The following is a 15886-nucleotide window of genomic DNA, read 5'->3' on the forward strand; positions in this document are numbered from 1 at the left end:
CCTGATAGAGGGGCCCTGGAGCCTGCATTTTAAACAAGTGCCCAAGGTGATTTTGACCCAGGTGGTTAGATGGTAATTCTTTACTACAAGTTCCCATTCCTAACGAGCGTCATATCCGATACACAGTAGGTACTCAGCACTGTTCTCTGTTGAGTCTCTGCTTCAGAGGTAGACATCAAACTGTCTGTGATTCTAGACCAAGTGTCAGGATAGGCACACGCCTCTTTAGTCTCTTTATGAAAATAAAGTTATTCTAATAACTGTAAAATCCCAATGTATTCATGCTGGATGGGATGTCAGAGATTAGTTATAATCCCACTCATCTGTATCATTGTGGAAATTGAGACTCAGATCCCTTTTATTTGTTTATTGAACATTTACTGAGACCCTACCATGCGTCAGACACTGTACTGGCTGGCCCCTGTCTCCCAGTCCTTTTAAATCCAATTCCTCAGCCCCCACCCCTGCTAAGGCCTAGCAGAGTGCTGTGTACATAGTGGGTGCTCTTGATGGTTAAATGAATGAATGCACAATCGGCTTAAATGGAATTTGCTCTGCGTGAAAAACAACAATAATACATTTTCAACCAGGTAGAGAAAATGGTTGGGATCTTATAAGAACGTTTTCATTTACTTTCTTTAATATCTTGTTTAATGCTATTCTCCTCCCTCTTTCCGGGTAATTTCTCCCACATACATTTTTCATGGTTTTAAATACATATCCTATGTTGTTATTTGGAAAAAAGATAATAATTTTATCTATCTGGGATAGTTCTAGATGTAGGACTTACAACATTTGCCATTTGGGGGTTATACTGACGATAGGCTAACATTCTGTGCAGGGCTGTACAATCTCCTGGTAGCCCTATCCCTCATGTGCATTGCTTACCAACCCTGGCAAACCCTCTGTCTCCTCCAGGGCAATGGGTGATCCACCCCTCCGAGCTCACTTTTGTGCAAGAGATTGGCAGCGGGCAGTTCGGATTGGTGCATCTTGGCTACTGGCTCAACAAGGACAAGGTGGCCATCAAAACCATTCAGGAAGGAGCTATGTCAGAAGAGGACTTCATAGAGGAGGCTGAAGTCATGATGTGAGTGGTGCGAACACGAGCATGCACAGATGCCCTGGGGAGCCCGTTCTGTGTTGTGCTCTTTACACAGCACTCTGATGCTGCGTTGTGCCAGCTCCCTGTTCAAATCCAGCAAGGGCTTCCTCCGGCACAGAGAATGAAACCACCCTCTCCCTGTGGTCTGCCAGGCCTGTCATGGCCTGGCCCCGCCCACTCATGAATCTTATCTCCTACCCATCTCTCCTCCGGTTCACAATACACCACCCACACTGGCCTCCATTCATCGTCACACAAACCAGCTGGCTCCCTGTCATCCTTCCGGTCTAGGCTCCAATGACGCGCTTTTGTTTTTGTTTGGCGGGGGTGCGTTTTGCGGAGACTGAGTTTGGACCATCACACCCCTGACTTTTTCCTCCAGGAAACTCTCTCACCCCAAACTGGTCCAGCTGTATGGGGTGTGCCTGGAGCAGGCCCCCATCTGCCTCGTGTTTGAGTTCATGGAGCACGGCTGCCTGTCGGATTACCTGCGCAACCAGCGGGGGCTCTTTGCGGCAGAGACCCTGCTGGGCATGTGCCTGGACGTGTGTGAGGGCATGGCCTACCTGGAAGAGGCATGCGTCATCCACAGAGACCTGGTGAGCATGTGCCGGGCAGCCGCCCGCAGGCCCAGGAGACAGGGGCCCTGAATGTAGAGCTCCCGAGACGGGAAATGCGTTAGTCAGTGACAAGTCACAGACCGTCCGCCTTTCCCTCCCAACCTCCTCTTCCTCTACCCTCTTTGGGATGCCCTAGTGGGAACATGTTTCATGAGGCCCGAGGTCTCAGGTCTCAGCCCCGCCTCTGACTTGAACCCTATGAGATTCAGTCTGCATTCTCCAAAAATGAAACCAACGGCCTCTTTTCACATCTCTGTGGCCTCCTGGCAAGTGAAGGAAGCTTTTCAAACATGCGGTTTTTCTCAAAATGTTATCGCAAGAGCTGCTAGAGTCACATTGGGGTGATCCTAAAGCTCCCCTCAGAATCTCTGGGGGTTGGGACCCAGGAATATTTATTTTAATGTGTCCTGCCTGTTGGTATGCTAAAATCTGAGAATCACTGGAGTCTTTATTGTCACATTCTGCACCACGTTCTGGCACATCCAGTGCCACATTCTGTGATAGTCATTGGGTACTCTTCCTACTGAGAAACGGTCCTAAGAGGATTAACAACCTCAAAATACTCCTATTTTAGTCAAATGGGGGACAGTCTCTTCCCAGCAGCCCTAGTGTGAACATTATTTTTTATCACATCAGGTTGCATTAGCTTAGAGCACATCATTGGTTAAACAACACCATGAATTTCTCTTCTAATCAGGATCTCAGAAAGGAAGATAAAAGACCAACCTTACTCATCCTGATCAAGGATCTCATACTCACCTTTCTAGCTAACTACCAGCAGGCATTTCTAGCTAACTACCAGCAGGCCATTGTGAAGCTTAATTAACATTTGTAAAGCTCCTCAGTGCCCTTGTACAACAGCACATAGAAAAACTAAGGACTGCGATGATGAGAGGCTCCTTAATTATTGACTATCCACCCTTTTGTTGGTCTGTCTCTTCTCCAGGCTGCCCGAAATTGTTTAGTGGGAGAAAACCAAGTCATCAAGGTGTCGGACTTTGGGATGACAAGGTAATACGGGGAGGTGGTGCGCCCCTGCAGAGCCTCGAGAATGGGGCTCAGGCCCCCAGAACATTCCGACATTCTCTCTCCCAGGTTTGTCCTCGATGATCAATACACCAGCTCCACAGGCACCAAATTCCCGGTGAAGTGGGCTTCCCCGGAAGTCTTCTCCTTCAGTCGCTATAGCAGCAAGTCGGACGTGTGGTCCTTTGGTGAGTGTCGTGCTGGCCCCATACCCACGTGATCTGGGTCCACTCGCCCTTGAACTCTGGGTGGGGAGGGAGTTCCACTGGCAGTCCGTATGAAGGGGTCCTCATTATTGTACTTATACTTAAAAATCTTTGGAATGGGAGAGGATAAAAATGAGAGAGGACACGGGGTTCTGGTGGTGGCGGCTGTGAGACCAGAAGCTGGAGGAGTCAGGAGACCAGAATGTGAGTTCCTCGAGGGCCAGGACCAATTTCATCCAATATTATATTCCCAGACTTAATCCTCAATAACTGTTTGCTCATTCATTCAGCAAGTTATAGAGCATCCGCCATATACCAGGGCCTAATCTAGGTGCTCACAAGACGGGATAGGGAAGACTCCTCTCCGAGCTGAAGGTTAGGAGGAGGCAGACCGCATAAACAAGCTAATCGACATGTCTATAACTTCTCAGGTAGTGATAAGTAAGTGCTATGAATAAAACAAAGTAACGGGACAGAAAGGGATTGGGATGGAGAGAAGTCTGCTTTAAATTACGTGACCTGGGAAGGCCTCTCCGAGGAAATGACTCTTGGGCAGAAATCTGAATGATGAGAGGGAGCTGTCTCCGTTCAAAGATCCCAGGGAACTGCGTCCCTGACACAGGAACCAGCAGGTGGGAAAGCTTGGCATGTCCAACGAGAAGCAGGTGAACGGCAGGTGACAAGGTTGGCAGGCCATGACAGCAACTTCGAATTCTCATACGTAAAAATGGCCATGAATTAGAGGAAGGATGTTGGTGTGGTAGGATGTACTAAATATTCTTTCTGGAGTTGTCACGACACCCTAAGCTAAAGCATGCACAAAAACGTACCAGACAATCTCTTTGATCTGAATTATAAGAAGGATCCTACTTCAGGCAGGAACAAGTTGGAGTCTGATTTTGCCATTCTGTATAAAGGGAAGGTTCGCCAAGGGCACTGACTGGTAGTTAAAACCAGGAAGAAGCTGACTAGTGAAATCTCTTAGGAGAATAACTAGTTTTAAAGTCTTCTCCGGCATTTCAGAACATCCATTTTCAACAGCCAAGTGATTTGCTAATTCCGAGTCCTTCTGAACTGTTCCTTAAAATGATTCCCCTGTTCAACAAGCCTAGCGATGACTTTGTTAGTCAAATTTAAGCTACAGAATGAACTTGAAGAAATACAATTCCACTAGAGCACTCTTAGAAGATGCTCCTTCCCCCCTTGTGACTAGAAAGGGTAGGGCTGATGCGTGGCCCCTCTCTATGGGTAGTGCCGCTGATCATGCTTGTGCCCTGCCGGATGTCCCATCAAGAGACATTTGCAGCCATGGCCACTGTGGCACATTCTCCCTCCGACTCTGAATGGGGTTTATCCTGCCACAGATTGTCAACCCAGGAATTCACTGCTGCATCTTATAATTAGAGGGGTCAGCTGAAGTCCATCCCTGCCTAGGACGTGTCATCGGGAATGTCCAGAGATGAGATCAGCTGATAGAAGCAGAGTAGAAAGGGGGACAAGGGGGACAAACCTGAGAAACAGAATCCTGGGTGGTCCAAGAGCTCGATGCCTGCCTCAGGCCATTGCCCTTTGTCACACATTCAAAGGTTTTTGGTGTGACAGGTATACTTTGGGCAGAAGAAGAAAAGGGATTAAATCGGGTTGTCAAAAATGGACAACCTACAGATGTGTTTTGCTTGGTCTACACAGGATTTTTTTAAATCAAATTGAGTTTATATTTTAAAATTCTCAAGATAGGGCTTCTTTTGACAAATCAGAAAATGTGGTAATCCTGAGCCCTCATTCCCTGGGGCCCTACCTTGCTGGAGCCAAGTTGCAGCTGTCCCACTGAGGCAGAACTTTTGATCTTCAGTTTTCCGCAGTCCTCACTAGTCCCTACGATACACCTCATCCACTTCACTTATTTACATCATGTGTAGAGATTTGGGTTTATGATGTCCCTGTAAGTTTTAGCAGTAGCATCTGATTTAGATATAGCAAAGGGCTGAACTTGACACTTCTTCACCATTGAGAAGGTTGGGAAATCTCTCTTCTTTAGAAATAGGACAGACCTAATAACCACCAGGTGGTAGGGACTTGAATCTTAATGTCAAGAAGTCTGTGCTTTCTAGAGGTACACTTGTTTGTTTGCTATTTGTAAACATTATCATTAGCTGTGCTGCACTTTCCATTTCTTGTAGGTGTGCTGATGTGGGAAGTCTTCAGCGAAGGCAAAATCCCATACGAAAACCGAAGCAACTCGGAGGTGGTGGAAGACATCACTACTGGATTTCGCTTATACAAGCCCCGCCTGGCCTCCTCGCACATCTACCAGATCATGAACCACTGCTGGAAAGAGGTCAGTAGAGGAGGTGGTTTCCACTGCATTATCACCTGCAGCTTCAGGGTCTGCCCCTTCCCTGGAGAAAGGAACCCTTTTAGAGGGTGAGTCAGCAGGGATGAATGATATAGATTAACAGGAAAGTGACCTTGAGAGTCTATTAGCTAGAGAGGTTCCCCATCCCTAAAAGATCTGGCAGTGGCCTTAAATCTCATTGATTTGCTATATATTGTCACAAGCCATCAGTATATGGTGAGAGAAAAACAGGGTGAAGCTATGTCAACTTTTTTGAGATTAAAATACCATTCAGGTAACATCGTAAAACTATTGAATATGAAGTTAGCTGTGTAAATCGGGGATTAGAAGTTCACTCGTGCTGTGAAAATGTTAAAATGACGTGGAGTTCGTTGTATTCGTTCGACAGTTCAGAAAGGGAATCCAAGGACTCCTCATGCTCCCAGATGTCTCAGCTATCCCACGCTTGGGTTGCAGGCTGGGTGTGGAGCCACATCAGCATGAGACTTAGATGTCCTTTGTGAGCTAGGCAATTGTGAGTTTCCACCAAAGTTGAAAGTTGCTGAAATCGGCAGTTAATACAAATTCAGATCATCGAAGGGTAAAGAGGTAGAACTGAAAAACTATCGAATAATTGGGTTTTGTCTCAGCTTTGCCCTGTCTTAGTCATTAATCTTAGACAATTCCCTAAACCTCCTCTTTCTTACTGGTAGAGAATTTAGTAATGCTTGATTTGTGAGTTCATAGATGTAAGTTCATAGATATAAGTTCATAGATCTTTTGTAACTAGAAACAAACACACCAACAAGGACACAAAACAAATCTATCCACTTCACAAGGATAATTATGATAGCTGGCATTCATTTAACACTTTTTTCTTTTTTTTTAATTTTATTTTATTTTCATTGTTGCTCAAGTACAGTTTTCTGTCTTTTACGCCCATCCCACCCCACCCCCCAGCCCTCCCCACCTCCTTCCCATTTCCACCCCTCTTTTTCTAACTTAACAAACTTTACTATTTAGAAGTTTTAAATACGCAGAAGAAAGTGAACACGTAGTACGGAGAACCCACATGTCATCCTCCCCGGTGACTAACACTGTGCACCAGTGTAGTATGTTGTACGGTCCCATCAGTTTCCACAGGAGTGTAATATGTTTCTACCATTATAAGATCATACAGAATAGTTCTACTGCCTTTAAATCCACCAGGCTTCACCTATATTTATTCATCCCTTCCCCAATTCTCCCCAAATCCCCGGCAACTCTTGATCTTTTTATTATCCAAGTTCTTCCGTTTCTAGAATGTCATGTAGTTGGAATCGTATAGTAAGTAGCCTTTTCAGGTTGAATTCTTTCACTTAGCATTATGCGTTTAAGAGTCCTTTGTGTCTTTTTGTGGCTTGATAGCTCATTTCTTTTTATCACGGAATAACATTCCATTGTATGGATACACCCCAGTTTGTTTACTCGTGTACCTACTGAAGGACACCCTGGTGGCTTCCAGTTTTTGGCAATCATGAATAAAACTGTTATAAACTTTTGTGTTGATGCGGACCCTGGCTTGTGGGGTCCGAGTCATTATGGATGAATCATGAGACAAATTCACGCGGACTACTGAGTCCTGTGGAGGAAAAGGACAGCATAGCTTTTCTCTCAAGGGGAGCAAACGCCTTGGCCCTTGCTCCAATGAGCTTTTATTGTCTTCCTGGGCACATTACAAGAAGGTCCTCATTAACTATGCACAGGCTCACTTTAGGTGGTTACCTTTTACAGAAAACAAAGGAGAGGATGCTGCTAATCACATCACAGAAGAGGGATATTTACAAATGAAAAGGCAAAAGTAGTTGAACCGGTTACACTCATCCTTGGAAGGTTTAGCATGGATTTTAGGAAGTTGCTTTGCAGTAAATGTCCTCAATTCAGGGTGAGGGAGTTTTAGCAAAAAGCAAGACTCATAGTGGCCTAAGTACATTGCAGGCCTGATTCCCCACGGGAAAACCTATCCGTGGGCATGGGTCCTGTGCATCTCCCAGTGGGAGCTGGGCCCACGGCACACAGAGTGGCCTCCCACATTGTGTGCAGTTTTTTGTATGGACACAAGTTTCAGCTCAAACTGGGTAAATATCTAGAAGTGTGATTACTGGATCATATGACAACACTATGTGTAGGTTTGTAAGAAACTACCAGACTGTCTTCCAAAGTGGTTGTACCAGTTTGCATCTCACCAGCAGGGAGAGCTCTTGTTGCCCCACGTCCTCGCCGGCATTTGGTGTTGTCAGTGTTCTGGGTTTTAGCCATGCTGATAGGTGGATAGTGGTAGCTCTAGAACAAGTGGTATCTTGTTTTCATTTGCAGTTCCCTAATGACAGATGATGTTGAGCATCTTTTCATTATATTCACTTGCCGTTTGCTATCTTCTTTGTCCATTTTTAAGTCAGGTTGTTTTCTTGCTTTTAAGTTCTAAGAGGTCTTTGTATAGTTTGGATATAAGACCTTTATTAGATATATGTTTTAAACTTATTTTCTCCCAGCCAATGGCTTATCTTTTCATTCTCTTAACGGTGCCTTGTACAGGTGGAAGTTTTTAATTATAACAAAGTTCAACATCAATTTTTTTTCCTTCATGAATCATACTTTTAATATTGTATCGGAAAACTCATTGACAAACCCAAAGTCACCCAGATTTTCTCTTATGTTATCTTCTCAAATTTCATCAGTTTTTCATCCTATATTTAGGTCTACGATCCTTTTGAGTTAATTTTCGTGAAGGGTGTAAGGTCTGTGTCTAGAATCATTGTATTGCATCTAGAGGTCCAACTGGTCTAACACCATAGTTTAATATTTAAAATCAGCAGAGGGTACTGCTATTGAATTCCAGTGTTCTTTTGGAACTGGCTATGACGCACAAGTACAAGGAACTCAGAGTTCTTTTCTTCCCTCTCTAGAAACCAGAAGACCGGCCACCTTTCTCCAGACTTCTGAGTCAGCTGGGTGAAATTGCAGAATCGGGACTTTAGCAGAGACTCGGCAACAGTTCCTGAGTAGGGGAAGAAATCCTCCCTCCACAGAGCATTAAAAGCCGCCACCAGCCCAGGACTCCCCAGAGGCAGCTGGCCTGCACTGCTGGTCCCTGGGCTGCCACGGAGGCTGGTGCTCAGCCACAGGCACGAGGCTCAGCCAATGAAGTGAGAGCAGGGCCAGAGCAGCGGCCACGCCTCTCTCTATCCTCCCTCCAGCCTCTTATCTCGGGCGGTGCACAAACCTCAATCTGACAGCTTTCCGGCAACATTTCTTGCACTTCTTACAGAGAGAGAGACAGGGTAGGGCCCTGGATTGTTATTTTTATTGTTATTTTAAACAAGGGTCTAAGGTTAATGGTCAAGGGACTTTTCATTTGACCTGGCAACATAAAATCCCAGGGGATGGGGCAAGAAGGCCGAGGAGCCTGACTCCCTATGAAGGAGGACGGTGAGTTAATTAAGATCTGAAAGAGTAAGCTCCTCCGTTGTGATGCTGTTGGCCTCAGCTTCCGGCCGCAGACGAAGGAGCAGCTGCTCACCTCAGAGGCCGGATATCCTGAGAAGCAGCGTGATGAGGCTTAACGCAGAGCACACTGCCACCTGTCTCCTTGAAGGGAGCATTATGGACTTGGGTGAACAGTTCCAACCCCAGAGTTGGAGCCCTGGGTATCTGGTGTCTGGGCAGAAAGGGGGCATCTGATGGTAGGGAACCAAGTGGTACAGAGAAAGATGTTAGGTTGTTATCACGCTGATGCTCACCTTCAGTACAAGCCAGGCAGGTGACTACACCTCCCCCTCTGTACAGAATGCTTCTGCAGGCATCCTAGGAGGAAATGGTTGCTTCTGCACACACACTCTGGCTGAGGACTCCATCATCATGTCCCCCGCCACCCCCCACCTCGGGGAATCAGCCCCCTCTCTGCCTTCTCCCATCAACAACAGAGGGCAGCATTGTGTTGAGCAGTGATGTCGTGCAAAGAAATTCAAGCTGGTTTAAGCCATATAGATTTGCGGCTTTAAGGGTGAGACTTTCAGCCTCCCAAAATTCTGGGAGAGAAACCAGGGGTCTGTTCTTGTTCAAACCATCTGGATGGAAACAGCCCGTCACTAAGTGGGGTGGTCCTCAGATGCACAGTGTTGGCCACTGTTGATTGAGCTCTGCAATAGGCAAAGTGAGTGTGTCCTGAGTTACAAGACTTCTCTGCAGTTTATCCCAAGTTCACACCAACCTTGTGAGTTAGTATTACTATTCCCATTTACATATTGTAAAACTGGGGCTTTCAAAAGCCAGGATACCTGCCGAAAGTGGCAGAGCTAGGAATTAAGTCCAGGATTCTGCTCATGCATGTCTGCCTCCAGTGCACAGTTTCTTTATTCCTATTCAACATGGTCTTTTACCAAGGACAAAAGGAACTGATGGCAGAGGAAATAAACACAGCAGAGGGAAAAGGCAGAGAAAGCCAATAAAGACATCGACACAGCACCACCAGAAAGTAATGTTGCTCCTGCACAGACCACTGCGGCTGGCACTGGAGTCCTCCCACCTGGAGCAGGGTCTTCTCTTTCCTCAGCTGTAGCCTCCCCTTTGTCAGAGGTAATGAGATTGGACTTTGTTAATTAACCCTTTGATTCACTCAACCTAGCAGAGTCACGTCGCGTGAAGCCATGTAGGTGGGCTTCAAAGCAGCCTGGAAAGATTCTCCTGCAGAAGTATGTAGAAGGGTTTCTTTCTTCCAACTTTGAGCTGGCTGCAGTTTTCTTGGACACTTTGTATGGCTGGGAATTCCCGGATGTAAGAGAGCGTTAGTTTTCCTGCAGTGTCCAGATGAAACTCGGGGAGGGACTTTTGGGTGGTGCTGCAATCAGCTCTTTCTAAACCAGGTGATGTTTTGACCGGCTGGAGACCCAGGTGCATGACTTTTAACGACAGTTATTGTGAAACTGGAGGCCCCAAGATAAAACTCCGTCATTCAGAAGATGATCTTATACTCAACTTATCCAAAATCATCCCTCTGCACTTGCTGGCATTTTGTACATTCTCTTTTGGCATCTGTAATTAGAGATGATTTCTGGAACATCCAGCCTAGAAGGAAAACATCGGAGTTGACTGATTTCTGCAGTCTGGTTTAGGAGGCCCGCCTCGCATGTCATTATCTTGTTCAAGTGCAGGTTCATAGCGGTCCTAGCTGAACTTGTGTAGACAGTTTCGCTCCCGTTGTCCTAGCCTGCAAAATGGGCTTTCTGGCCTGTTTGTTGTTGTTGTTGTTTTAATCATTTTGGAAATGGTGCCACATATTCACAGGGAATTCCCTTAAACAAGGTTTTGGTTCTTAATGCATTTTATAGTTTTTGCCTTTTGTACCTTTTGAGACTATGTATTTATGTATGCATAGATGGGATATTTATTAGTGTACAGTCATTGCTAGCATTCACAATAAAACATTATGAATGTCTCTTACCCTTCATCAAGCACACAAAGTTAAAGGTTAGGTCCAGCAAATAAAGCTGCCCATTTTAATAACCATAGTGTGTATGGCCTGGGTTTCCTACGTGTCGGAGTGTCAACCACAAATATTCCTTACATAAAAATGGTTACACGGTTTCATATTCCACAGGCGTGCTTCAACATTTAATCAACAGGTAAACATCAAATGCTTCCTAGGTTCCTATGACACCCTGTGCTGAGCGCTGCAGAAACAAGGATGAAAAGGGGCAGAGTCTTTTCCTTTAAGAAACTGCAGGTATGACTGGGAAAGGAGACACATAAATAAGTGAGATTATATATAATACAGCAATTAGAGCAACAACAGAAATACGGTCAAAGAAGAGAAGAGCTCAGAAAAATTGAGGAAATCTCCCTCTTAATAGGGGAAGGTTATGTCACTTGCTACTCAAAACGTGGTCCCTGCCCCAGCAACAGCAGCAAGACCAGGCTGTGAGATGTGCAAATTAGACAGCTTCACCCTGAGACCCACTGGATAAGATTCTACATTTTAACAGGGTCTCAGGATCCTACACACATGGAAGTCTGGGAAGCACTGTCCTCGAGGAAATAATGTCTGACTCAGCTTTGAAGGTGAATATGGTTTTTATTTAAGGTAAGCAAGTGGGCAGAAATAAGAGAAATACAGTCCTGGCTGGCGTAGCTCAGTGGATTGAGCGCGGGCTGGGAACCAAAGTGTCCCAGGTTCAATTCCCAGCCAGGGTACATTCCTGGGTTGTAGGCCATAACCCCCAGCAACCGCACATTGATGTTTCTCTCTCTCTCTCTCTTTCTCTCTCTCTCCCTCCCTCCCTCCCTTCCCTCTCTAAAAATAAATAAATAAAATATTTTTTAAAAAGAAATAAGAGAAATACTTTTCAGGTAGGGGACTAGAGGAAACGGAGTGTGTTGGAAAGCTGTTACCAGCTTACCATTGGTGGGACACGAGGGGGTGTGTGTGGTCTCCGAGAGGGTGGGTGGGGGCGATAGAAGGGGCAGGCAAATTGAAAGAGGCTATAAGTCTAGGCAAGGACCATGTTACAAAAAAAACAGAATTCTACCTATAGATGGAAAAGATGTCATTGAGCAAGGAGATAAGGCCAAATTTGTGTTAAAAAATCTATTCTGGTTTGGGCTCGTGTGGCTCAGTTGGTTGGAGCACTTTCCTGCAGACTGAAAGGTCTTGGGTTGGATTCCCAGTCAGGGCACATGCCCAGGTTGCAGGTTCGATCCCTGATTGGGACACTTACCAAGTGGTTGTTTCTCTCTCACATTAATGTCTCTGTATTGTCTCTCTCTCCTTTCTTTTCTCTCTCTATAAAAGCAATAAAAATATGTCCCAGGTGAGGATAAAATTTTTTTTTAAACAAGAAAGAATAAAAATGTATTCTGTCAACAGCATGCTGAGTGGATCTGAAAGACGCAAACCGGTGGAAGAGAAACCAATTTTGATATGATTTCCCCCCTGCTCTTAGTACCAGATGATTGTTCACTCTCATTCACTGTCGCCTGCTCTGTGGGTGAGACGCAGAAGTTATAATTCAGTCTTAGGTCATAGATGGACAGAAATGAATAGATGTTCCCCTCCCTCTCAGAATCTCAAGGAAAGACAAGCTGGGGTATTATTTGGGTGGGGGGGTGGCGGTGTTGAGCTCTCCTTATACCGTTCAGTTCACCAAATGCCCAGGTCCGCTGCAGGAGCCAGTTCGGGACCCAGACGACCCCGAGGCACAGGTGAGAGAGCCTGCAGCTTCCACGCCGTCCTCTGCGGAGCTCACCTCCGGGCCCGACTCCCGCTGGCAAATGACCCAGACAGGAAACTTCTATATGGGGTTAGATGAACAGATGTGCTTCCCAGGGCACTTATCCTGCAGACTTCACTCTCCCTGGAATCTTCCATCACTCTGAGGTCACCGCTCTGAGGAAGAGGCAGAACACATTCCGTTCGGCAAGATGGGGAGCATGTGTGCGCGCGCACGTGCGGAGGGAGCTGTGGGTTCCCTAGCTAGAGGGGCTTAGGAAGGCGGTCTGATGATCAGGAAGACAGGGTTGGAGTTGGAGCTGCATTTGCATGAAAGCACATATTTTCAGTTAGAGTGTGTGTTCATTTGCAGTGGCTTTGAAGGAGGTGTCTGCTCCCCAGAGCCACCCCTAGGTGGCAGCAGTGTATGTGTGTGTGTGTGTGTGTGTGTGTGTGTGTGTGTAAATGACTTCCCCATGTCATGGTGTGTAGTTGACATGGGAAATAACAGAATCACACAGATGCTGTTCGAAAGAGTTATCGAGATCCTTCCTTTATTTCATAAGTAGTCACTGTCCACGTGCTATCACTTGGCACTGTGTTAGCTGCATGAGAAGATTAAGATGTCAGTTAGGGACCAAACACGTCATACTCAAGTCAAGATAGTTCCCACAGGGCTTATTTACAGAAGGACTCTGTGAAAATAGTGTGGGTCAGGGTCAGATTTAGGAGAACCACAGGAAGTGGCACAGAGGAAAAGAACAGCCAACGGTCAATTACTACCCCCAGGCCTGGACAGGCAGCCGGGGCAGTGGTCATTTAAGTGTGGAAGCGGGGGTCACTGGAGAAGGTTGCCTTTAGAGAAGAGGACCTTTGGTGGGGGACAGAGGAAGCCCACAGCAGCATCTCAAGGAGGAAGCAGAAGAACAAATATGCTGGCCCCGCTTTTCTCGCCCCGCCCCCATCAACTGCTGAGGCTTCTTGTTAACCCAACCAATGGGAAGCCAGATGACAAGCAGACCCTGGAAGGGTGGCCCACAGAGGTCAGTCCCCAGGGAGGGCAGCAGGAGGAGGAGAGCCAGATGGTCTGGAGGAACAAGAGACATCAACCCGTCAGTTCCCCAATTCCACTCTCACAGCCACCTCCGAATAGTGGGGTGGTCTCGAGGGCCGCCTAAAGCTAGCCTGAGAATGCAGCAGCACCTGCCCCGTTTCACCTCCGCTATGCTTTGCCATTCCAGATCCATTTGGAATACTCTCAGATCCTCCTTATCAGTTCTTACCCACAACTATTGTAAACAGTATTTGTTGAACTAACAATGAAATGTTCTTCGGTATCAGTTATGTGTAAAAGAGCTGACCTTCAAGGGAGGCCAGTTCTCTAGAGATTGTGAGAAATGAGCAAAGTGAGGGCAAGACAGCAGAGAAGGGAAGGAGTGCATTTCCAAACGGCCCGGGGTGGAGCTGCAATGTGTCAACAGCAAAACATCCCTCCATATTTTATCTATGAAGAAAGAGACCCATAGATGAAGAAGAGAACAGACTGATGGGTGCCAGAGGGGAGGGGATGTGAGGGGCAGGGGCTGGGTTGAAAAGTGAAGGGATTAAGAAGTAAAGATTAGGGGAACTGGGTGGGAGAGGGTGTATAGGGTGGAAGGGCGTGAAGAGGGGAAATGGGACAACTGTAATAGCATAATCAATAAAATATATTTAAAAAAGAAGTAAAGATTGGCAGTTACAAAATAGTCACAGATGTAATGTACAGCATAGGGAATATAGTCACCAATATTGTAATAACCATGCATGGTGCCGGGGGACCACTCTAACCATGGTGCCGATTGTCTAACCACTATGCCATACACCCGAAACTGATACAAAATAACAGCGAATGTCAACTGCAGTGGAAAAATAAAGTTTAAAAACACACACTCAATATGTGAAAGCAATACCTTAAAATATTTATTTCATCTATAAAATAATAGGGTGACTTCTAAGGGTTTTGTAAGGATGAAATGAGCCCAGTCATATATAGTACTTATCATAGAGGCTGAAAAATTTTAGTTTTAAATATATTCTTTGATACATTATTTCAGATTCAGTGAAGAAAATGGGCAACACAGTTTCCTATGGGAAGACCAGGGTCTGGGGCCAGCTGACCTTGAGCAACCCTTCCCCTTTCTGGGTCCCAGTTCTTTCCTTTATAAACTGAGGACATTTTGAGCAAAAGATCAGGTTTGATCTAATGGACAATGTAAATTGTGTAACTGAACATTAAGTTTCTCTTTTCCTGCTAACTACATGGACCAGATGTGTCAGCCTTCTGAAGCAATATGGAGATTTTTTTTTGGTATTATTCACATTTTCTCTCCATCTCAAAACCTTTTCCTCTTTCTTTTAAAATTTATTACTTATGAAAAACATTTTAAATCAATGCACCTCAGTAACTTGCATTAAACATGTTTTTGGAAAAAGGTGGCATAGTTTTTTTAAAGATTCTTCATTTATTTGGCGGGGGGAAACATCAATGTGCACTTGCTGAGGGCTGGAATAAGATGGCATGTTAATGAATACATGGTTTCAGTTGGCAAGGGGGAAATGAGGCTGTGGACGATTTTGGTTAAAAGCATGAGTTTTGGTTTCGCTACCTGGACAACTTATTTAACCTGCCTTAGTTTCTTCAATTATAAACTGGGGCTAATAATTATGTTTTTCTCATAGGAGAACTGTGAATATTAAATGAGGCAATGCACTTGGTACGCGTTAGCTATTGTTACTAATATCAGTATTTTTTATTTCTCCCTCTGAAACCAATTCTTGTGCCCATTACAGATACTCCATCGTTGGTTTCCATGACGTAGGGTCTGCCAATGGATTTTAAATGGAAACCTAGGTGTCCTAAGCAACTTGAGCGTTTTCTAAAAACATAGCAATACTGCCACACACAAAAACACAATGCGTGGGACATAGCTTTGCAAGGGGCAAAGCAACTCTTGCCCGATCGCTGCGGTCCTCTCATGGCTGATGGTGCCGACGGGTTGCACGTGAAGGAAATCTGAACGCAGTGGAAAGATGGCTATGAATTTCACCGGCAACATATAAGCTAAGATTTCAGTTCTGATTATTCATTCAACCCACTTTTACTGATCTCCTGTTCTGCACTAACTAGTCTCTGAGGGCAGAATGGCAAGCAAGATGGGCTCATCCCTTCTCTTAGGTTTAATGTTCTGCTGATGGAATGCAGGTCAGTGCATCCACAATCACAACTCAGCATAACAAGCAGTACGACAGAAGCCCGGGGGCCTAGAGATAGCTAACCTTAACCTACCCCAGACATGGAGGGATCTTGGACCA

At 45.5% G+C, this 15886-nt stretch overlaps 1 protein-coding gene across 1 annotated transcript in view; it reads left to right on the forward strand.

Annotated features, from left to right (window-relative positions):
• Positions 1 to 10914, forward strand: part of ITK (IL2 inducible T cell kinase) — a 56436-nt gene extending 45522 nt beyond the window's left edge. The window contains exons 12-17 of the mRNA XM_028528071.2: positions 919 to 1090; positions 1488 to 1704; positions 2672 to 2736; positions 2821 to 2939; positions 5138 to 5295; positions 8238 to 10914. Coding sequence (XP_028383872.1) covers positions 919 to 1090; positions 1488 to 1704; positions 2672 to 2736; positions 2821 to 2939; positions 5138 to 5295; positions 8238 to 8309 — 803 coding nt within the window. The 3' untranslated portion in view covers positions 8310 to 10914. The remainder of the gene's footprint in view (positions 1 to 918; positions 1091 to 1487; positions 1705 to 2671; positions 2737 to 2820; positions 2940 to 5137; positions 5296 to 8237) is intronic.
• The last annotated feature ends 4972 nt before the right edge of the window (positions 10915 to 15886 follow it).

Source organism: Phyllostomus discolor, chromosome 13, assembly GCF_004126475.2.
Source record: "Phyllostomus discolor isolate MPI-MPIP mPhyDis1 chromosome 13, mPhyDis1.pri.v3, whole genome shotgun sequence".
Lineage (NCBI taxonomy): Eukaryota > Metazoa > Chordata > Mammalia > Chiroptera > Phyllostomidae > Phyllostomus > Phyllostomus discolor.